The sequence below is a fragment of the Dipodomys merriami genome, unplaced genomic scaffold (assembly GCF_024711535.1).
Source record: "Dipodomys merriami isolate MVZ:Mamm:240054 unplaced genomic scaffold, mDipMer1.0.p SCAF_49, whole genome shotgun sequence".
Classification (NCBI taxonomy): Eukaryota; Metazoa; Chordata; class Mammalia; order Rodentia; family Heteromyidae; genus Dipodomys; species Dipodomys merriami.
In genome coordinates this window covers 7,283,072-7,306,387 of record NW_027206057.1, presented here as the reverse complement: position 1 = coordinate 7,306,387, position 23,316 = coordinate 7,283,072, and the positions used below count along the sequence as shown (strand labels likewise).

Genomic DNA, 23,316 nt, shown 5'->3' with positions numbered 1-23,316 from the left:
AACTGAAGCTCAGAAAAAAAAGATTAAAGCACAGATAGTAGAAAGCAAGTTTGAGGACAAAATTTCAAGTCTGTGCTGTGTCTCTTTATCTACCCAAGATATCCCCCAAAGGTGTAAGTTGCTATTAAGTAATGTGAACGTAACAACAACAGACAACATTGCTTCAGGGTATGGATCCTTTCAGGTAGTAAAAGATGATTTCTCTTGATTAAATTTTTTAAAGGACAAGGAGTGAATAAATGAAGTACATGTCTGAAGTAGAGTTATGGAAGATACGTGGAAGGTCTAAAATGTGTTTCCTTTCTTCTGAGTTGGTGAGATGAGACTAACAGAGAAAAAAAGGACACAGTAAGTCTTCAATGTTTGGAAGGAAAATTCTAATTTATTTTGTTCTTGTCAAGATCAAGGTTACAGATGATAAATTAAGAGAATATTGACTGTGTGTTCTATGAAAGGGCTTATTATCCAAACACTTCCAGTAATACTGTCCCTAGACTTAAGTTTACTGTGCAGTGCTAGAATTGGACTCACTGGCATTCTACTGCAATAATTTATTTACAGTTCTTATGACATCCTTTTATATAGAATTCATGATTGGCTTACACAAGGACTTGAGCCAAAATTCCAATTCCATCAGGATGCTTTTGTAAAGGAAGCTGTGTTTAAACATAATGTGTATAAAGAAACAGGAAGGAAAAAGTTACATCCTGTAGATCCTCTTCCACCTGCTGACTTGCACCTTATCCATAAAGACCTGGTAGTAGCAAACATCTAAAAACGACAAACTACAGGCACCTCAGATTTTCAATGGCTTGGTTAAATAAAATAGAAAGGCAGCAGAAAAATAATTGGAATTACTCCCTTAAACCATTCTTTTTAAAAAATCAGTTGTAGGCCTTGAACTCAGGGACTGGGCACTATCCCTGATCTCTTTTTTACTCAAGGCTAGTGCTCTACGACTTTGAGCCACAGCCCAACTTCTGGTTGTTGAGTGGTTAACTGGAGATAAGTACCTCAGGGGGGCTTTTCTGCCCAGGATTGTTTCAAACCACGATTCTCAGATTTCAGCCTTCTAAACAGCTAGGATTATAGGCCTAAGCCAATGGTGCCTGGCTCTTAAACCAGTCTTACTGCACATAATATGCATAAATGTTATGCTTCACTTCTTAATTGTAAGGATTTATTTTAAGATTGTTTATTGTTTATTTAAGACCCCATCTATACTGTCCATTGTACTCCATCTTTGGAAGGACCACAAAACTAGTATCAAAGAGTTTGGATTTTTATGAGCTTCCCTAATAAGGAAAACAAAAGATTTAAATACACAAGCTGAAGACTAGAGATACCATTCAGTAGCAGAGCACTTTCCTAGCAAACACAGATTTCTGGATTAAATCCCCAAACACAGAGGGAAAGGGATTGAAACCTGAATCTGAATCAGATATTTTTTGGGGGGGGAGGGGGTCTGGTCGTGGGGCCTGAACTCTGGGCCTGAGCGCTGTCCCTCAGCTCTTCAGCTCAAGGCTAGCACTCTACCACTTGAGCCACAGTGCCACTTCCGGCTTTTTTCTTTTAGCTTATGTGGTGCTGAGGAATTGAACCCAAGGCCTCATGCAAGTGTCCTACCACTGAGCCACCTTCCCAGCCCCAGATATTATTTTTTAATACTTAGCTTTCATCCAAATTTTCTATATAGAACATGGCAAAATTTACCAAAATGAACATAATTCAAGAAAACAAAAAGTCTGACATCACTGGAGGCCTTTTGTTCAGTTAAGGCAAAATTCAAAGATGCAATTGAATTCTAAGGTGAAATCAGTTCAGCTAAATTAAGGAGGAAGCTATTTCATTAGATGCTTTTACTAAGTTTTATATGTCCCTTTTAAGTGCTGGGTGGAGATAATGGCACTTTTTCTAAAGTTTCAATCACTTGAAGCAATAAAAAAAAGTATACATTGTTCATAAAGATGAAATTTTAGGCAAGCAAATGGTCAAGACTGAGCACAGTACACATCCAAATGCAGAACTTAAAAAAAAAAAGTTACTATATTAGCAAGGCAGTCTACTACAGGAGAACACAGTATGTCCAGCATAGCAACCAATGTTAGGGTCCAGAAACACTTCAAATGAAACACTGACAAGTCAGAACTTGCCATTAACTCACTATATGAACCTGTCTGGGGTTTAATTTCTTTACCTGGGAAATGGGGTAGAGAATCCCTACTTCTTAAGTCTAGAGGGAAATATATGTGATGATACATGTAAAGTGCTTAGAACAGTATCTGGAACATAGTAAGCACTCAATAAATGTCAGGGGTTATTATTGTAGTGGGAGTGTGGGAGGAGACACCCACATAACTCCCTTCAAATATGTCAAGAGCTGTCATGTGAGAACTTAAATTTACTCTTTATGGCTCCCGAAGGTAGAAATAGGACTGCCTAGGAAATATGTCAGAGAAGAACTTGACTTGGCTCACCATAAGAATTTTTCCAGACAACAAAAGCAGCCTGAAAAATGGAATTGGCTCCCTTTGGTATGAGATGGAGCTCCCTGCTGACTGGCAGCTAGTTCCACACATGTAGAGGAGTTCCTGCTGCATCTAGAAGGATCCTCGCACTTACGTGATTTGCTGCAAAATACTCTCCAAAGTCTCCCCTAAGGGAGTTCACTGCAAATACACCACACAAAAATTCTCCTAAGAGATTCATCACAAATTCTTTCACACGGTGTGTGACACAGTAGTGTCTCAAAGCAGCCTACCTCGCTTTCACTTGAAGGTTCTCCATAATTCACCACTTGGAGACATTTACAATTTGGAATAAAAAGTATAGTCCATGAATATGTGATAGAATTTTTAAACAGAACCTAATAGGATATGAACCATGTGAGGGTCAATTTTGTTAACCAAATCAAACAATATAAACAAGGAATACAACAGAGTAAGGTAGACTCTATAATATCACAAAAGTACTTTGACTCATTATCCAGGTTCATATACACTGTGGTTAATTATTTTAACCTTAACAAAAACTGAGAGTCTCCTCTTCTTCATTTTACTAATAGCAAATGCCTAAACTAAGCACATGACCACCAGGATAGACCATACATTTGCCAGTCTTTGCAGGTGGGCCAACAGAATATGAGCAGAAGTAGTATGTGTAACTTACAGGTCACTTCCTTAAAAAGAAAGCTATTTGCTGATGGCTCACATCTGTAATCATGGCCACTCAGGAGGCTGAGATCTGAGGATCACAGTTCAAAGCCAGCCGAGGCAGGAAAAGCCGTGAAACTCTTATTGCCAATAAACCACCAGAAAACCAGAAGTGATGGCATGGCCCAAGTGGTAGAGCACTAACCTTGAGCTGAAGAGCTTAGGGACAGTGCCCAGGCCCAGAATTCAAGCCCCAAGACCAACAAAAAAAAAAAAAAAAGGAGGCTATTTGCCATTGTTTTTCCTCTTTCTTATAAGGTAGAAGAGATATGTTGGTAAAGAAGCAGAACAACCTATCTGGTTTGGAATAACCTACCTACTCTTACTTATTAGAGAAATAAGCTTCCATAGTATATTGAGATCTCTTTGTTAGAGAAATGTACTACCTAAAAAATCCAAATACTGGGCTGGGAAGGTGGTTCAGTGGTAGAGTGCTTGCCTTGCATGCATGAGGCCCTGGGTTTGATTACTCAGCACCACATACGCAGAAAAAGCTGGAAGTGGCACTGTGGCTCAACTGGTAGAGCATTAGCCTTGGGTTGAAGAGCCCAAGGACAGTGCCCAGGCCCAGGGTTTAAGCCCCACAACTGACCCCAAAAAATCCAAATACCTATAAATACAGAAAGTGAACAAAAAAATTCAGATACTTATGGCTCTGCTAAATTCAATTTTCAATGGTAATTTTTATATTTCTTTCTATTTTTATTAACATACATCATTTGTACAAGGGGATGAGGTTCACTGTGATATTTCCATACATATATACAATGTATCTAATTCGACCTTAGCCCTGAGTCTCCCTGTTCTTACTCACTCCCTGCTCTTAAAGCAATTTCACCAGGTTTCCTTGTTCTGTTTTCATACATAACTAAACTATAACAACTACATTTATCCTCACTCACCCTCTTTGTTAGCTTCCCAGTCTCCATCCCAGCCTGTTTTACTTTCCTGTCACTTATTTTTAGTGTGTACTAGTTACACCAGGGGTTTCACTGTGGTACTTCTGATGTGCTTATATTATATTTTGCTCAGAACAGCCTTCTCTATTGCTTTCTCTTCCACTCCTCTCCAATCCTCTATTGATTAATAGCTTTCACTGAAGTTCTGTTATCTTCAAACATAGTTGCACTATATTTCCAAAGTATTCCCTTTTCTGATATTTTGAATTCAGATGTAGATCAAGCCACTTATCTAAAGAAAACAAGAGACTAGGTGCCACCAACAGTATTATTTCCTTATCAGCATTGACTATACACTTCTACAAAGCTGAAAATATAACAATTTATGAAGAAAAAGATCCAAATGACAAGAGGTGGGGGAAGTACTTAAGTAAACCACAAACACAGCCTATGGGTCCTAACACCAAGGTCTTTGTTAGGAATAAGATAATCTAAATTCATCAGCTACTTGATCTGTAAAATATAAACCATTTTCAACTGTAAAACTTAAGTATCAAAATTTAAACCATTAGCCAGGTACCAGTGGCTCATGCCTGAAATCCTAGCTACTCAGGAGGCTGAAATCTGAGGATCAAGGTTCAAAGCCAGCCCAGGTGTGAAAGTCCGTGAGACTCATATCTCCAAATAATCATAGAAAAAGCCAGAAGTGGATCTGTGGCTCAAGTGGTAGAGCACTACCCTTGAGCAAAATAAGCTCAGGAAGAGTGCCCAAGTTCAGTTCAAGCCCTAGGACCAACCAACACACACACAAAAAAAAATTAAACCACTAATTAGCTACTTAAAGATTTAAGACATGCAGTCAGATAAACATAGTTAATCTTTTATGTCTATAAGAAATTGTTTTTTAGCTTGTGGGGGGAGGAGGGAAACACTTTTTCAAAGATATGAAGCACATTAAAAACCTAGTCAATTCTCCAGACTTTTTTAAGAACTTAAAAATAGCAAAAATATCCTGTACAGTTTTCAGTTCAGATAAACAAATATTTAATTTCTATATCCAGGTATTTTTAAATTATGATTCTAACTTTTTATCTTAGTGGCTTAACACCAGTTGACATTGTTTAGTGTCAGTGAAGAAAAATGCTTTCCTCTTTTTACTTTTTTTTTTTTTTTTGTCGGTCATGGGACTTGAACTCTGGGCCTGGGCACTGTCCCTCAGCTATTCAGCTCAAGGCGAGCACTCTAACACTTGAGCTACAGCGCCATTTCTGGTTTTCTGGTGGTTTATTGGAGATAGGAGTCTCACGGTCTCTCCTGCCCGGGCTGGCTTTGAACCGCGATCCTCAGATCTCAGCCTCCTGAGTAGCTAGGATTACTAGCTAGCCACCAGCGCCCGGCTCCTCTTTTTACTTTTAACAAGCTTTATATAATAGAAAACATTCTAAAATCTGGTCCAAGTAACTATGAAACCACAAAGCAACTGATTCTCTGTGAGATGAGCTTACATGGAAATAAAACTTTGATACTAGTAGTACTAAGGAGCAGCACTGAGGAAACTGTAGTTTTATTCTTGTTTTAATATATTACATTGCCATGCAGGCTAGAAAGCCTATTATATTATTGCATATAAGAACACAATAATGGCTCTAAAATGTAAAATAATAAATGTACATTGTTTTAACCATTAACTTTGTAGCAATTTGTACAGCAGCAACAATAAGCCAATACTTAAGATTTTCAAGAGTAAAAACTCAAAACACTTAAGCCAAAACAAGCACCTCAGATCATTGGTGTTTCCTAAACTCCTGTGAATTACTACTCAAATAACACATATGCATCTAGCTTAATGGTGGTTGCTTTTATTGCAAAACAATACAAGAATGAACTGGTTATATTTACTTGGTTTTTCTCCCAGATCCAGTCCAGACAGACCAACATATTCAAAACTTTACCATTGCTTGGTTTTGGAAATTTGGGGTATTACATTACAACTATTCCAAAATTTAGTCATGGCCAATGATAATTAAGAAATTGTAAATTCAAGGATGGTATTTCATAGAGGGAAACTTTTAAAGGAAGAGAGATGTCATATACACATCAGATGATCTCTTCTGTCTCCCCAATGCACAATCAAGGCAGAGGTGAAAGAGAGCAGGACAGTAACTCTATGACACAAATACATCTTTCCTAAGCATGATTCTGATACAGCCTGAGCCAAAGGAGATGCCCTGCAGACCACATCTGTGATACCTTATTCTCTATCCCTACTGTGTGCATTTAAGAAGCACATCTTCATCACCAACTGTGAAGCACAGGAGATGGAGTGTGGGTTTTGAGCACATAGGTCACTTAAGGCTTCGGGGAAAATGCCTAGATGTGGCCATTCCAGCTTTTCAGAATTCTACATTAAAATGTTGGTCCCAACTATAAGTTTAAAGTATAAACATAAAGTATCCTGTTGGTACATTTATATCCTGCCATGTTCTTCTAAAGATATTCCAACTTTGAGAATATCTAATTCCCCAAACTTACAGTAAATCACAATTTCAACATGTTTAACCAGGATACTGTGCCATTGGAAATAATACCAACGTGTCAACTTGTACACACTGCCTGGGCTTAATCTGTAGTTCATCCAGAATTAGCATATTTTTAAAGGCTCTTTAAAAAGGTCAGCATGCAAGAATGAACACAGCAGATGTTACCTTTCAAAGGCATTTTGAATATTGAATACAAAGTTGTATGATTAAGAACAAACAACATTATTGCTTATAAGAGCACACTTTCATAAATTACTAAATACGAACTCAGAAATACCAAGGAACTAAACACATTTATTGAAATATTTTAGTTATATTGGATTTTTATTTGGAATTAATTGTATTGTTTTCAAAATTGTTCTACCCAGACTCAAAATGGTGATATAAATAAAAGCTATTTTCTGCTCAGCATACATAATCCTACTTTTCTCAAAATAACAATAAACTGATCATAAATGAGATAAGCTAAAATGGTACTGCTCAGGGCCAGGCATCCCTGGCTCACACCTGTAATCCTAGCTACTCAAGAGAAGCTAAGACCTGAGGATCAAGGCTTGAAGCCAGCCCAGGCAAGAAAGTCTTTTAGATTCTTATCTCAAATTAACTAACAAAAAAGCAAGAAGTAGAGCTGTGGATCAAGTGGTACAGTGCTAGACTTGAGCAAAAAAAGCTCAAGGACAGCACCCAAGCTCTGAGCTCAAGCCCTAAGTTCAAGCCCCAAGACAGACATTACCAAAACAAAAACAAAAAATGTACTATTTTCAAAATAAATAACATCTCTCTAAAACACATCAACCACCCACATAAGATGATACAAATAAAACTAAATATCAAATCCAATTTTAAACCCAAGAGATTATTCCAATACTTTGTCATACTATGATTTTGTTGCCATCAATGTTAGCTGAAATATACCAATCAGTACTTAGAACAGAATGTTATTACAGAAATTAGCCCTTTGTCCTAATTGCTATTATTGGTTTAGTATAGTCAATAATTATAATAAACTCTATTGTGTCCTATTGTGAGAACTGAGATACAGAAATGAACTATGTAGAATACAAAGATGAGTAAAATTGAACAATACTACAAATAAGCCTTTCTTATATTATTAAACACTTGTGGAGCTCTGGTAGCTCATACCTGTAATACTAGCTACTCAGAAGACTGAGATCTGAGGACTGTAGTTTGAAGCCATTCCAAGCAGGAAAGTACATAAGATTCTTATCTCCAATTAATCACCAAAAAGCTGGAAATGAAACTGTGGCTCAAGTTGTAGAGCACCACCCTTGAGCACAAAAGCTTGGGATTAGCACCCCAGACCCTGAGAGTTCAAGATCAAAGACTGGCACAAAAATATATACACTTTTCAAAATATGAGATTTTGAGGGTTGTGAACATGCCTCAAATGTTCAATCACCTGCCCTAGCAAATAAATATATACATGCAACAAGTAAATACATATAAACACACATACAGTAAGAGATCTTCCAGAACGAACAGATCTCACTATATTAAGATTTATTGATTTATTATCTTGTGTTTAAATTGAAAGCCCAATCAAATTATTTTTCCTCTCTATTTTATAACCAGTAGTTCATTTACTGAGGATGAATCCCAAAAGTAAATTCCAAACTTTTATTCATTTGAAGTTTGCTAACTTTTTAGATGTACAAAAGTATGTCTATCTCAGTTTGGACATTAGTTCTGAACATGGAATTATTTTCAATACTCATAATTACCAAGGCTACACAGCAGTGACTGGGGGAGCGGGAAAGATAATGTGATTCTTGTTGTGCTGTCCCTGGCCCACTGCCTCGTCAGTTGCTCTGGCATTGCCCAGAAGCAGTTAAAGGATTGTTTAGTAGCATCAAGATGAGGTCGGCAGTCTCCTGATGTCTTTTCACGATTCTCAGCTGTGCCTGAGGCACTATTTGGCAATAAATGTTCAATTGACATTTTACTGTAAAAAATTTTAATTGCCTATTTTCTATATTGTAAAAAAAAAAAAGTGGGGGGAGTCTGGGAAAACAACTACTCAGTGGTAACCACAATGTGTATTTAATTTCTCAATCACTATGCTATTAGTTTATACTTTTTAAACCTTATATAGTCTGTAAAAGGGAAAATAAACAAGTACTAATAGTAGTAACAATCACTGATGGACAAGCACTTCTAAAACCTCTTGTCAGAGTATAACATGGCTCCTCTTCACCAGAAGTTTATTCCTCCTTCTCTCAGGAGGTGCTATAAGAAAGGCCAAGCAATAAGAAGAAACCACTTCTAAGCTGAAATGTGACCATCATTTTGTAGCAAATCTAGAGAAAGTAAACATTCTGACTGATGTTGTTGGGATAATAAATCAAATCACCTAAGTGGTTCAAGGCTAAGAAACCAAAGTCATGTAAGCAGCCCTACGCTATTTAAACAGATGAATCACACTTCAAGAGAACTCAAATTGAATCCCAACTGAAGGATCACACTCATAGTGGGCCAGCTCCACTGAATACTCAGGTTTTTTCCCTTGAAATTCATCCATAAGTTTGTTACTTGGGAGTTTTTAACAAAGGGTAATTTATAAATTCTGAATGATTTCCAGATCTACAAAAGCCTATGGAACTCATAGCATCCCTAGAACTTTAAGCAGTTTCCAGTCACATTTCATTTCCCCTCATAAATGTTCCTTTAAAACTACTTTCAAAGCTGGGCATCCTAGCTACTCAGAAGGCTGAGATCTGAGGATCTCGGTTCAAAGCCAGCCCAGGCAGGAAAGTCTGTGAGACTCTTACCTACAATAAACCACTAGAAAACTGGGAGTGGCGCTGTGGTTCAAGCGGTAGAGCGCTCGCCTTGATCTGAAGAGAGCTCCTAATGAAGATCCTCTAATGTTTCACTACCCTAGAAAGAAACTATTCTATGTTCCAGGTATGGCTTCCTCTATGTTTCAATACAAATGAGACTATAATCTTTCTCACAGACCATTATCTGAAGGAACATGGGAAATGGGTCCAGTGGAAAAACAACAAATGTGTGCTACAATATTAATTCTAAAAAGAGGTGTGGGGCTCCACATATTGACACTTCCCAAATTGTTCTGCCTTTCTAAATATAGCACAGACCTAGAAAATATGAGAAAGGTTGTAATCCTTCTCCTGAGTCATCAAAGTCCAGGTGTTTGAAATTTGAAAAGTAAAGAAAGGACAATGTCTTGAGGCCCAAGATTCAGATTCTTCACTCACTCTCACGTTTAGGCTGTTTCTAACCTGAGAATCAGAATAAGAATGCACGCTCTAGAGTTAAGCAGCTAAGGCTTTGAATCCTGACTCCATATCATACATCAAGAGTTCTCTCTGCCTCTCTGACTTTAGAGGGCTTACTGTGAGAATTAAGTATGAAATAATATGTAAGTTCTTAGTTTAATACCTAACTCATAGTAGGCAGCACTTAATGTGAATTGCATCCCCGATATCCCTTGAGGAAAGTCCTAACTTTGCTATGAATCCACTGGTACCCAAGGTACATTCTTCAAGTTGCAGCTCAGAAACCCACATAAAATGAGACTGACAGTTGGGCACCAATGGCACACTTCTATAAGCCTAGCTACTCAGGAGACTGAGATCTAAGGATCACGGTTCAAAGCCAGGCAGGGCTGGAAAGTCCATGAGACTCTTATCTCCAATAAACCACCAGAAAACCAGAAGTGGTGCTGTGGCTCAAGTTGTAGAGAGTCAGCCTTGAGTTGAAGAGATGAGGGACAGCACCCAGGCCAAGAGGTCAAGGCCCCACAACAGACAAAAACAAAAAACAAAAAACAAAATGAGGCTGGCCATGACAAGACTAAAGCTAATCATTATTTTAGATGCTTGATCCTCATTCTCAACACATAGCTTTATATCACATACCCATACTCATGAGATTCACATGATAATTTCCACTCTTCCTTGCCTACAGAATTCATACTAAGTGGAATCAAAATAGAACAAAGTAGACTCATCAATATGTCACATGTACTGGAACATAAATCAGCTATGACTTTTAAAACATGTATGTACCTCCATTCCTACCATCTAGCATAAAGAATAATCTACATTGCTTTTTTTTTTTTTTTTGTCAGTCACGGGCCTGAACTCTGGGCCTGGGTGCTGTCCCTCAGCTCTTCAGCTCAACTCTAGCGCCCTACCACTTGAGCCACAGCACCACTTCTGGCTTTTTCTGCTTATGTGGTACTAAGGAATTGAACCCAGGGCCTTATGCATGCAAGACAAGCACTCTACCTCTAAGCCACCTTCCCAGCCTACATTGCTTTCTTTTTCTAGAACATTACAGAATATAAAGCTATTAACTGTAATTTAAACTGTTAAATATTTTAAATGTTACAAGATTGATATCAAGTACCAGATAGATAAATGGTCCAACATATATCTTATCTAAAAAATACTCAAACACAAAGTAGTATACAAACACCAAGTAGCACACAACTATTAGATATTACCTGTTAGCTTGTTCTTAATTTGTCATTTTAAGCCACAAGTCAGGAAGAAATTAAAATTGACTCAATTGAATTATTGTGGTATTTTGCAAAACACTGAAAAATGCAGCATTTATCAATGTCCATGTTGCTAGAAAAATCAACACAAGAAAAAAACAAAAAATGTATTAAAGACAAACCATTTCTTACATGAAATTTTTAAAACTTAGGACTGGAAGTTTAAGGAAAGAAACACTGTAAGAGTAGAAATACTTTCCAAAGATGTGTACAGATAAACATTGCCATTGTTTTCATCAGCTCAAAAGGAAATTGTTTTCTCCACTACACACATGGTTTTGAATTAGGAAGGGAAAATTTACAGAAAACATTCCTTTTATTAATATAAGACAGTCTTTTCCAGCTGAACAGAGGAATCTACTACTCTGATTTATCTAATATTCAGGTTAATAAAGAGCATTAAAATGATTTAAATGGAAACAATACACTAAAAAGAGCTGAAAAACATTTAAAATATGATGATTATGATCATGAATATCAATTACTTTTTACAGTGGCTATTTGGAATAGTAGTTACTTTTAATAGAAAATACATTAAAGCCTTTTGTTTTCCTGTATATGTTTCAATGCCAAATTTAAAAAGAGAAAAGAAACCTTGGCAAAACTACAACAAATGCATTTTCTCTTTCCATAGAACATGTGCTAGGAATTTCTTATGTGATCTTATGGATTGGATATGGAACGCTTTCCCCCACCGCTGCCAACTAATGTGTTGAAATTTTGGTCCTCAATAAGTAAGGCTTTCAATAGGTGACTGGATCATACAGGTTCTGACCTAGTCAATGGATGAATCCATTGATGGATTCATAATTTGATAACATTATTGCAAGGTAGTAGAAACTAGGATTTAGGGACTAGTTGGAGGAAATAGGTCACTGGGAGTGCACCCTTGAAAGCCATATTGTATCCCTGGTCCTCCTTTGACTTTCTTTGCTACCTGGCCACCATAAGGAAACTCTTTATTCTCTGCTATGTGGTCTGCCTCACTACAGACCCAAAAACATACAGCCCAGTGATGATGGGCCAGAGCCAAGAAGCCATGAGCCAAAATAAATCTGCCCCCCCATTTCTGTCAATTTGCTCAGGTGTTTTCTTACAGCAATGTAAAGTGACTGAGTTTTTTTAAGAAGTTAATAATTTTACTATGCTAATGCTGCCAAACTATGTAGTATCAGGTTCAAGATAGCAGCAGAAAAAGTTTTTGATCTCAGATATATATACAGACTCTAACAGAGCCCACCTGCTTCTTTCTCTCTGAAAAAGAAAAAAGGCCTACAAGAGCAAATCCCAACAACTCTACCTACTCTACCTCTTTTTTTAATTTTATTTTATTGTAAAGATGCTGTACAGAGGGGTTACATTTACATGAGTAAGGTACATTTCTCATTGAACATTGTTACCCACTCCATTGTTGTTCTCCCACTATCCCTCTCCTCACCCCACTCCTCCCCCACCACAAAGTTGTAAAGTTCATTTCCAACATATGTCCTGTGCATACCATTGTTGCAATGGGTCATCTTTTGTACTTCTTTCAGCATTTTGTTGTTTCTTTCACCCAATCAGATAAACGCATATACAAGATGGAGGGTACCAAAATCAAAGACAGAGATTACCAGGATAAACCAATGGGGAAAAAATGAAATAAAATAAGAAGAAAGGACTATATACAGTACATCAAGGTTGACCATTGAAAAAAAAAGACCTGTTGTTTCGATGTCTTGGAGTTCATTTCAATTAGCATCATTTTATATGGTTATATGTACATAGCTCTTGAGCTATTATGATTCTCTGTCAGGACTAACTTAGGCATAGACTAGTTATTACAAATGAGGGAAACCATAGAGCCTATGTTTCTTTGGGTCTGGTTTACTTCACTTAATATGATTTTTTCCAAGTCTTTCCATTTCTTTACCTCACCCCAGTTAGAATGGCCATTATCAAGAAAACAAATAATAACAGGTGCTGGCGGGGATGTGGCCAAAAGGGAACACTACTACACTGTTAATGGGAATGTAAGCTGGTTCAACCACTCTGGAAGGCAGTATAAAGGTTCCTCAAAAGACTAAACATAGGGCTGGGAAGGTTGCTCAGTGGTAGAGTGCTTGACTTTCATGCATGAGGCCCTGAATTCAATTCCTCAGTACCACATAAGCAGAAAAAGCCTGAAGTAGCACTCTGGCTCAAGTGTTAGAGTGCTAGCCTTGAGCTGAAGAGCTGAAGGACAGCACCCAGGCCCAGAGTTAAAGTATCACAACCTATCAAAAGAAGAAAAAAAGACTAAGCATAGACTTCCCTATGATTCAACAATCCCACTCCTGGGCATTTATCCAAATCATCTCAAACTAGGCCACACTAAAGCTACCAGCACAACTATGTTCACAGCAGCATTATTTACCATAGCTAAGTTATGGAATCAACCCAGATGCCCCTCAATAGATGAATAGATCAAGAAAATGTGGTATATTTACACAATGGAATTTTATGCTTCTATCAGAAAGAATGGCATCGCCCCTACTCTACCTCTGAAAGATCAATTACTTGCTCAGGGGTGATATCAATCAAGATTCACTATATTTACAAACTGATTTTTGAATGGCAACCCTTTTGTACAACTATGTAAAGATAATAAAAACAGAATTTCAAAAAAGATTAATTTGCTCATCACAATAAATACCAACAATCCCCTAGGCATCAAGCAAGTTTGAAATTAGGAGGACAATAAAACTCTAGCCACATTTTATCAAATAAAACAGAAGCCGCAATAGATTATTACCAATATGCATTGTTATACAAGTGTGAACAATACCCTTAATTGTCAATTCAACTAGCTGAAGAAAGTCCTAGATGGTTATTAAAGCACACCTTTGTTTGCTTCTGTGATGGCATTTCCAGAAACCGTTAGATCATGAAAGCTCAGACTCAATGGATGGATTCATTCCTTGATAGATTCACAAGATGATGGCATTATTGGGCTGTGATGAAAGGTAGAAGGTGGGGCCTACTTGGAAGAAATAATTCACTGGAAGTATGTCCTCCAAGGCTATGTCCTGGCCCCTTCTCACATTCCCTTTTTCTCTGCTTCCTTTCAGCCATGATGTAAACTTCTCATCTTCACAATGTCCACTCTTGCTATGATGTACTGACACACTGAAGCCAAGAGTCAAAATACATGTGTTCTCTCTTAAGCTGTTGTCTCGGGTATTTTATCACAGTAGTGAGAAAAGTGATGTATACACTCCTGAATGCATGGAGTATTTTGGAAGGATACGTAAGAAAGTGTTAACAGCTATGAGGTGGACTCTAAGATGGAGTGTGGAGTAGTCAAAAGTCCTCACAGGCCTTTGCAATATTTAGTCTTTTAAAATCATGTATAGATTTTTCAATTAAATCAAGCTTAAAATAATGTACTTAATTTCATTTTTTTATTGTAAAGATCGTTTTTGCTAAATATCTATGTAAGGAAAAAGTTGATTCTCTGTTGTCTCCTTTCCTTTTAGTTACAAAAAGAAACTTGAAAAGAGGCACCATTATTCAGCAATGAGCCTTCTAAGTATATTGTACAATGCAAAAATATTAAAAGCGGCAACCTTAGTTACAAAAATTTCTATATTCCTTATACTTCATTACTTGTTTTTTGTTTGTTTGGTGTTTTGTTTTGTTTTGTTTTGTTTTGGTCAGTAGTAGGGCTTGAACTCAGGGCTAGGGCATCGTCCCTGGGCCTTTCTGTGCTCAAGGCTACTTGAGCGACAGGCCACTTCCAACTTTTGAGTGATTAATTGAAGAGTCTCACAGGGATTTTTTTTCTGCCTGGGCTGGCTCTGAACAGCCATCCTCAATTCTCAGCTCCCTGAGTAGCTGGGTTACAGGAGTGAGCCACCCACTTGGGGCCTGAGCTCTGTTTTTCAAGGCTAGAACTCTACCAACTTTGAGTCACAGTACCACTTCTGGTTTTCTGGTAGTTAATTCTAGGTAAGAATCTCACAGACTTTTTCTGCTGTGGCTGGTTGTGAACCACAATCCTCAGATCTCACCCTCCGGAGTAGCTGGGATTACAGGCATGAGCTACCCGTACCTGATATCATTACTTGCATTTTTGCAGCATTATAAAACTTTTTTTATCATCATATACCATCTTAGAGTGTCAGGCACTGAGTTCAAGCCCCAGGACCTGCGCACGCGCGCGCACACACACACGCGCACACACACACACACGGGGCTACATGTGTCAACATCTTAAAATCCAAAATGTCAATGAATTTTCAATAATTTCAATGAATTCTTAATGTTTCAAGACAATATGCTTTTTGACTTGTAGTTTTAAAAGTCACCAGATGCCAGTGGCTCACACCTGTAATCCTGGCTGCTCAGGAGGCTGAGATCTGAGGACCACAGTTCAAAGCCAACTCTGACAGGAAAGTCTGTGAGACTCTCATCTCCAGTTAACTACCAAAAGGCCAGAAGTAGAGCTGTAGTTCAAGTGGTGGTGCACTAGTTGTAAGCATAAAAGCTTAGGGACAGTACTCAGGCACTGAGTTCAAGCCCCAGGACCAGCACACACACACACACACACACACACACACACACACACACACATATAAAAACTGGTCACATCTTCTATGCAAATTCATAACCCCTCAATCAAAACACCACAAAAAAAAACAGAAATAACTTATTTGGATTTAACATCCACTCTTTAAATCAGAATTCTCTCCAGTGGTTTTAAATTTCCATGTGTCTGTGTTGGGAAAAAGCCTAAATCACATCACATGTGAAACTAGGAACTCTTGAGTGCAAACACTGCTGCTCTTAGCTACGAAAAGAGACCTGCATTATGCAGTTGTTACACCTCTTCAACCTGAACAAGCTCCTGAATGTATTGGCACACCCAGTAACTGAACAGGTAGTTTCAAATCCATCTTTCACTGTCTTCATTAGTGTATTTGTTTTGTGTATCCACACGTGTGTGTGTGTGTGTGTGTGTTCATTCTGCTTTACCAGCTTTCATTTCACGACTATCCATGAGCCTTTATGCTAAGAAGTCCTTTTCCACAGCCTCTGCCAGAGTTCACCCCCAAAGTTATGCACACCCCAAAGATGAAATCTCAGAGGAAACAAGCTCCCCAGTGGAAGGAAGGCAGAGAGGTTTACAAATTCCCTGCCAGATGGAGGAAAAGAAATCCTGCGGGGCTGGGGCTGGGGGCGGGAAGTGGTTTCCCTGTGTGTGGTTGTAACCGCACCGGCTATGGATGAACCTTGGGGATTGATTGCCTTCCGCTTGTGCATTCTGCAATGACAAAACTCTGAGCTCTTTTATCACTTTAAAAAAAAAAAAAACAGTTGCTTTAGAGTCGGCTGGAAAAAAAAAGAAGAAATCCGCCTGCCTACCGGAAAGTTCAAGCCTCTTAGGATTTCCGGACCATTTGTATCTGGAGGGAATTTTTTTCACTCGAGTGTAAGCTGTGCTTTACTCTTCATGAAAAGCCAACCTTCCATGGAGAGTGGAGAGCGGAGGGCAGGGCAGAGCCAGCCCTTGGGTCTGCATTTCCCCTGAGTCCTCCCTTCTCCCATCAGTGGGCTAGCGAGGCTTGCAGAGAAAACCAGGGGGGAATCCACCAAAACGCCAAGACGCAAAGCGGAACTTTTTCCTCCACTGACTGTTGGGGAGATGGGGGGGGGAGGCCGGGGGTCCCTTCTGCCTCTACCGCCCGGAGTCTGGGGACCTCCCGACTAAGAAGGCGGTGGGAGAAAACAATGCAGACCCTGCCGTGTGCCTGCCGGTGCGTCCCGGCTGCGCGGGGCCCCCGGCCCACCCGCGCCCACAGCCCACACCCAGGCGGGCCCGTGGGGCGCCGCGGCTTCGCTTACCTTGATGATGCTGCTGCGCCGGGGGGTCGCCTTTGCCGCCTCCAGGAGGCCGGCCTCGCTGTCGGCCGGGGCGCCAGCAGCGCCCGGCAGGACGACCCCGCTGCGACGGTCCCTCATGCGGCCCCCGGAGGCCTCCGCCGCGGCGTCCCCCGCGTCGGGGCCCGCTCGGGGGTCGTCTTCGCCCCCGGCCGCGTCGGGCGGGGCGGGACCCTCCCTGCCGGCCGCGCCCTCGGCCATGGCCGGGTGCGTGTGGGACTCCCGGGAGAGGGGAAGGCGGCACGCCGGGCCTCGAGGTCCGGCCGCTGGGCACCGGTGCGCTCGGGCACCGGGCGGGAGGCGGCCCCGCCAGACTTTGTTTCAGCGCTCGGTAGCGGCAGCGGCGGCCGCAACTTTCTGAGGAGGAGACATCGCTGGGGCAGGGACGCGCTGGGGCCGGGGTCCGAGGGTCGGCGGCCCGGCGGGGAGGAGACGTGCGCGAGAGGCTGGAGGAGAGGAGAAACGGAGCGGGAGGTCCCCGAAACGCGAAGCCGACGCCCGCTCTGCACCAGACAAAAGGCACCGGGCGCCGGGCCAGGCGGCCTCGGGCGCCGGGACGCGCGCGCGGCCACAGAGGAGCCGGGGCCGGAGCCTGCGGGCGGGCGCTCTCGCCACCTGCCCGCCGCCTGCCCGCGGCGCGGCGGCCCCAGGAAGTCGTCCGCGGCGGTGGCGGCGGCGCCGGCGGAGGCCTCCCCTCCGCTCTGTTGTGACAGGGAGGGGAGACTTGTTTTGACAGCCCGTGGGGATTGGCAGGCGTGCGGGCCTCTTAGGAGGCGCGGCTCGCCGAGGCGGGGGTCGGCCTGGCCAATCCTCGCTGCGGAGGGGTGTGCCCGAGCGCCCAGGATGGAACGCGTTCCACGGCCGGCCCGGGGGCTCGAGTACCCCGGGGAGAGAGAGAGCGAGGAAGGGACCGACGGGCGTTTTGGGAAGTTCAGATGTGCCAAACCGTGTTGAAAACGCAACCAAATGCGAGGGGTTGGGGAGGGGGATCGAGGAAGCCCTTCGTCCGCAAACCAGTACAGTTGGGATGAGAAGAGGGTATCGGGTATTCATGCCAAAGCGTTTATGGCGACAGCTAAACTTGACAGTCTGCGGCTAACTGCTGGGCTCACGCCCATCCTGAGGTCGCACCCGAGCAACGATGAAAGCACGGCTTCCAGGGACCCTGGAGTTCCAGAGCACGCTTCAGGCTCTACAGAGTCTAAAAAGATGGCAAGGGGTGGGGGGCGAGCGCCTCTGCAAGTGGCTCTTAACAAAGCGCATGCAGGTCGGAGGAAGACAGGGTGGGTTAGGAGACAGCTCCCACCCCCAGCGCACATCATTCCTAGTTGACAAAGTTCAGCCTCCTTCCTTACGATGACTTTACCCAAATGGATTCCGCCCATTTCCAGCAAGCTAGTGTGGAGCGGAGGTAGAGCTCTGGGTGATTCACTAAGTTACCGAAATTAAAATTTTTAAATGCTCAGATGAAAGCAATGGTTCTAAGGTTCTGTGATAGAAGCCTTGAGGAAAGGCTTGGGGGCATTAGGATATATACCAAACCTCAACTGTAACATTGAATTGTATTGTATTATGTCAGTCATGGGGCTTGAACTCTGGGCCTGGGCGCTGTCTCAGCTCTTCAGCTCAAGGCGAGCGCTCTACCACCTGAGCCACAGCACTACTTCTGGTTTTCTAGTGGTTTTATTGGAGATGAGTCTCCACATAATTTCCTGCCCCGGCTGGCTTTGAACCGTGATCCTCAGATCTCAGCCTCCTGAGTAGCTAGGATTACGGGCGTGAACCACTGGTGCCCTGCTTGGGGAATTGTATTTTAATTATTAACAATCTAAACATTTAAGATTTCACTTCTTCCTTAGTCTGGTAAAGAGCACAAGAAATTCTTCAATCCTTTTGCCCCAGAAGGTATTTTAGAGATAGACTGAGCACCTAGGGATCATCTAGAGCAGCCCTTCTATTCAGCAGAGTAGGGAGAGGGGCCCAGGGAGCACTGTCTACTTGTTAATGTAGCTGAATATAGAATCTGTCACCCATCTCCTCCAAGTGTCTTCACTATTTTATCTGGCTCCTCTGGAACTGCAGCCAGCCCAGGATGGGATGAGGCCCTTGGAAGGTTTCAGATTTCACATTTACCAACTTCTAGGGTAGCATGTGAAGGCTTGGATCTACCTTTTCTTTAAACAACATGCAGCCCAGATTCGCTGTGATCTTGTTTTTATAACCAATACCACCCTCTAGTGAGAAAATGTGAACTACATCCTCAAGAGCAAATGCTTCCCCACTCAGCAGTATATAGGACAAGTTTCCTTTTCAACCAGTCTGTTTTGCCAACAGATTAGTGAAACTACAGGGTTTCCAGATTTAAACCCACCACAAAAGCCATTCATTGCTATTAGTTCAAGGAACTGCCATCTGTTAACATAGGAAATATTTTTATTTAACTGTCCTCACAAATATAACCAACATTCTGCTATGCTTTCCTTTGATAACAAAGAGTCAGAGTTGATTAAGTCAGAAGCTAAAACCACATTTCTGCCCCTCTATTAAATCTTCCTTTCTGAATTATTTTCACTCATAATTTTTGTCCCTTTCCTTGGACAAAATCACACTGGAAATCACTGGACTGACAAAGTGGAATTTGGGAGTAAACAAGGGTGGGAGAGGTGGCAGGCAAGTCAAAGAATGGGCAATTCAAATGTCACCACCTCAGAGAAGATTTCTCTGACCATAAAAAAATTTCAAGTTGCCCTTATAACTCTCCACACGTACTGTCACTACTCATCTTATTCTGCTTTTTCTTTCCTTACAGGATTTTTTTTTATCATTGCGTCCATGGAAATGTTTACTTATTTCGTCCATCCTACTGACCTCTTATCTCTGTCTCACTAAAATACAGACTTCAATTTCCATGTGCAGAAAGATCTTGACAATTTTATTTACTGGTTTATCTCCAGTTGCCAAAACAATGCCAGGCACAGAATAGGTGTTCCATAAACATTTGTGGAATAAGAAATGAGCTCCAGTGGCTGACACGTGTAATACTAGCTATTTGAAAGATCACAGTGGGAGGCCAGTCCGAGCAGAAATGATAAGAAAAATTAGGGCTGAAAGTGTGGCTCAACTGGTAAGAGTACCAGCCTAGCAAGCATGAAGCTCTGAGTTCAAACCCCAGTACTGACAAAAAATAAACATTTTTGGAATGAAGACCTTCCTAGTCTGCCAACTACATTTGAAAAATCACTGTGGTAAAGAGAAATGATCCTATCACTTGCAAAACAATAGGACTTCTCATTCTTCAGGATCCTACAATTTCACTGCCTAGGACAGAAATGAGAAGATCCAGAGAACAGAGGCAAAAGTAAAAGAAGGGTACTTATAAACCGAAGTAACTAGAAATCTGGATTTAAGAGAAAAACAATTGATGGGAACCTAACAAGATTTAACAAACTTGAAGAGGTGTTGCTCAAGATCAAACACCAGGTTGGTCAGGAACTCCAGAACCTTGAGCCTAAGTACATTCTAGTGAGAACATTAAAATTTTCTATATACAGCCAAGAAATCACAATAGGAGGCATCACTTTGGTAACAGCACTCTATGTACCTGATAATCCTCTATGAAATATTTTGGTCTCCATTTTACAGAAAACTAAGAATCAAAATAATTTTTTGAGCAATTTACTCAAAGCTAGAGTCAGGTAAGAACTTGTGAAACCAAGATTTAAGACCCAACCAGTGACTTGAAAGTCTGCGTCTTACTGTACATGATGTTATCTTTTTTTTTATTGTGAAAATGCTGTACAGAGGGGTTACAATTACATGGGCAAGATAATGAGTATATTTTTTATCAAGTATTGTAGCCTCCTCCTTTGTTTCCCCTTCCCATCCCATCCTCTCCCCTCCGTCCCCGCAATGATATTCCCTTAAGACACAAGTCCAATGGTTGTCCTGAAAACTGAAAAAGCATTCCCTCAGATCTTAGCCACAGGCATCTCATAATGTCAACCTTATCTCTGCTATAATTTAAATCTAGAATAGTAATAGAATATTAAAAGCGTAGACCCCAGGTTGGTGCTACTGAGAGGTGATGCTCTAGGAGGGAAGGGGTATTAGGCTATTAGGGGTATGTCCTTGAAAGGAACTGTGAGTCTCTGGCCTCTTCTTCTTGCTGAGTCTCAGTGCGAAAAGATGAGAAGCTGACTCCAGAATAGACTCTCCACCATTATATGCTGCCCTGATGCAGGTGAGAGCAGCAGCATGGACTGAAACATCTGAAACTGAACCAGAATAGCCTTTTCTCACTATGAGCCGACTTATCTCAGGTATTTGTTACAGTAAGAGCAAGTTGCCTGACACAACCTCTGTCATCAACATAGACTATAAGTATGACTGATTCATTAGTGTGAGGAAAACATTTATTGCCTAATCTATGTGCAACAAAAATACTTTTTATATTCAGAGTCAGTTCTCTTGATAAGCTCATATAGCATTGAATGTGATCAAAGAACATATTCAGGTGAATCACATGTATATTCATATTGAGTCATAGTCCTCTCCAATGCACATTATAATCATTTTGATTTGCTAGGTCAAGAAAACAGAACTTGTAATCTATAGTGTAAATACATAGAAAGACAAAGAAGGCCAGGTACTGATGGCTCACGCCTGTAATCCTAGCTACTCAGGAGGCTGAGATCTGAGAACCATGGTTCAAAGCCAGCCGACTCTTCTCTCCAATAAACCACCAGAAAACCAGTGGTAGCTCAAGTAGTAAAGTGCAGGAAAGTCCGTGAGACTCTTATCTCCAATAAACCACTAGAAAACTGGAAGTGGCGCTGTTGCTCCACCTTGAGCTGAAGAGCTGAGGGACAGCGCCCCACGACCGACCAAAAAAAAAAAAAAAAAAAAAAAAAACAAATTAAGGCTAGGAGTGGTAGTATTTACCTATGATCCCAGATACCTGGGAAAAGGGGATCAGGAGACTCACGGTGCAAGGCAGAAGGATCTGTCTGTGACCAGCCCTACCCAAGAAAAAACATAAGATACTCTCTGGAAAAAATAGGGGCTAGAATGGTGGCTCAAGTAGTAGAGGACCTGCCTTACAAGCACAGAAGACTGAATTCAAACTTCAGTACAACCAAAAAACTAGAGAATTTCCATGACTCAAACTTAAAAGTCAACCTATTTCAAAGTAAATTGTACTCCATAAGTCATATAAAAATGAGAAGTTACAAACTGTTTGCAATACAGCTCAATTCCCTGGTTCAGTAACTCTTCAAAGTACTGAAAGTGTGTTAAGATAATGATAGCCAAAGTTCTTCAATGTCCAGCAAGTGCAGCTTCATTTAGATACTAGGAAACCTCCAGCATCTGAAAAGAGCAGATTGCTCAGGCCTCTTTACGGCAGCACCGCAGAAATCACCTTTGTAGATGCTACAGCTAAGATATACTATCAAGAGCCCCAGGCCCATCACTTGGGAACAGTTTATATACCAACAGCAAATGCCTTTTAAAGACAGGTGTTGATTTGTTTTCAATGTATTAACCTTGACATGGATCCTGGACTTAGAACAGGTATTATGGTTATGCCCTACACCGAAGCTAAGGCATGTAGGAAAAGTTCCAATAAACTGGTATCAATGAGACCATCATAAAGACTTGTTTTTATATTTTGTTTAACAACTTCAAGTTTTCTGTCAAGATATGAAGTTTACTAATATTTTAGCATCATAGGAATGACTGGAAGAATATGTAGTCATTTCTATCTCTACTACACTGCTTTCTCTTGTTCAAGAAGTCCTACCACTATTTTGTTCATCTCACAGGCAAATCTTTTTTTTTGGTCAACCGTGGGGCTTGACCTCTGGGCCTGGGCGCTGTCCCTTAGCTCTTCAGCTCAAGGCGAGCGCTCTACCACTTGAGCTACAGCGCCACTTCCGGTTTTGTGGTGGTTTATTGGAGATAGGAGTCTCACAGTCTCTCCTGCCCGGGCTGGCTTTGAACTGCGATCCTCAGATCTCAGCCTCCTGAGTAGCTAGGATTACAGGCGTGAGCCACCAGCGCCCGGCTCACAGGCAAATCTTTACTACATTCTACCTCAAATTTTTTTGGAGGAAGAAACAGCATGTAGCACTTAAATAATCATAAAATTATAATTCAAGATTTATTAAAATATAAAACAAGAATAAAAGATTGTTTCCTATGTAAGCCCTTTTTGGTTT

The 23,316-nt window shown here is 41.0% G+C and overlaps 1 protein-coding gene across 7 annotated transcripts in view; it reads right to left on the bottom strand.

The window, feature by feature from the left end:
* The window catches only part of Plcl1 (phospholipase C like 1 (inactive)), a 365,678-nt gene that overhangs the window by 325,061 nt on the left and 17,301 nt on the right, over positions 1-23,316 (bottom strand). Inside the window, exon 1 of one of the 7 annotated variants that reach the window (XM_069995725.1) lies at positions 17,063-17,360. The exons of the other annotated variants lie outside the window; for them this stretch is intronic. Within the exon in view, the coding sequence (XP_069851826.1) occupies positions 17,063-17,299 (237 nt within the window). The 5' untranslated portion in view covers positions 17,300-17,360. Of the gene's footprint in view, positions 1-17,062; positions 17,361-23,316 lie in introns of those variants that run through there. 7 annotated transcript variants of the gene reach the window in all.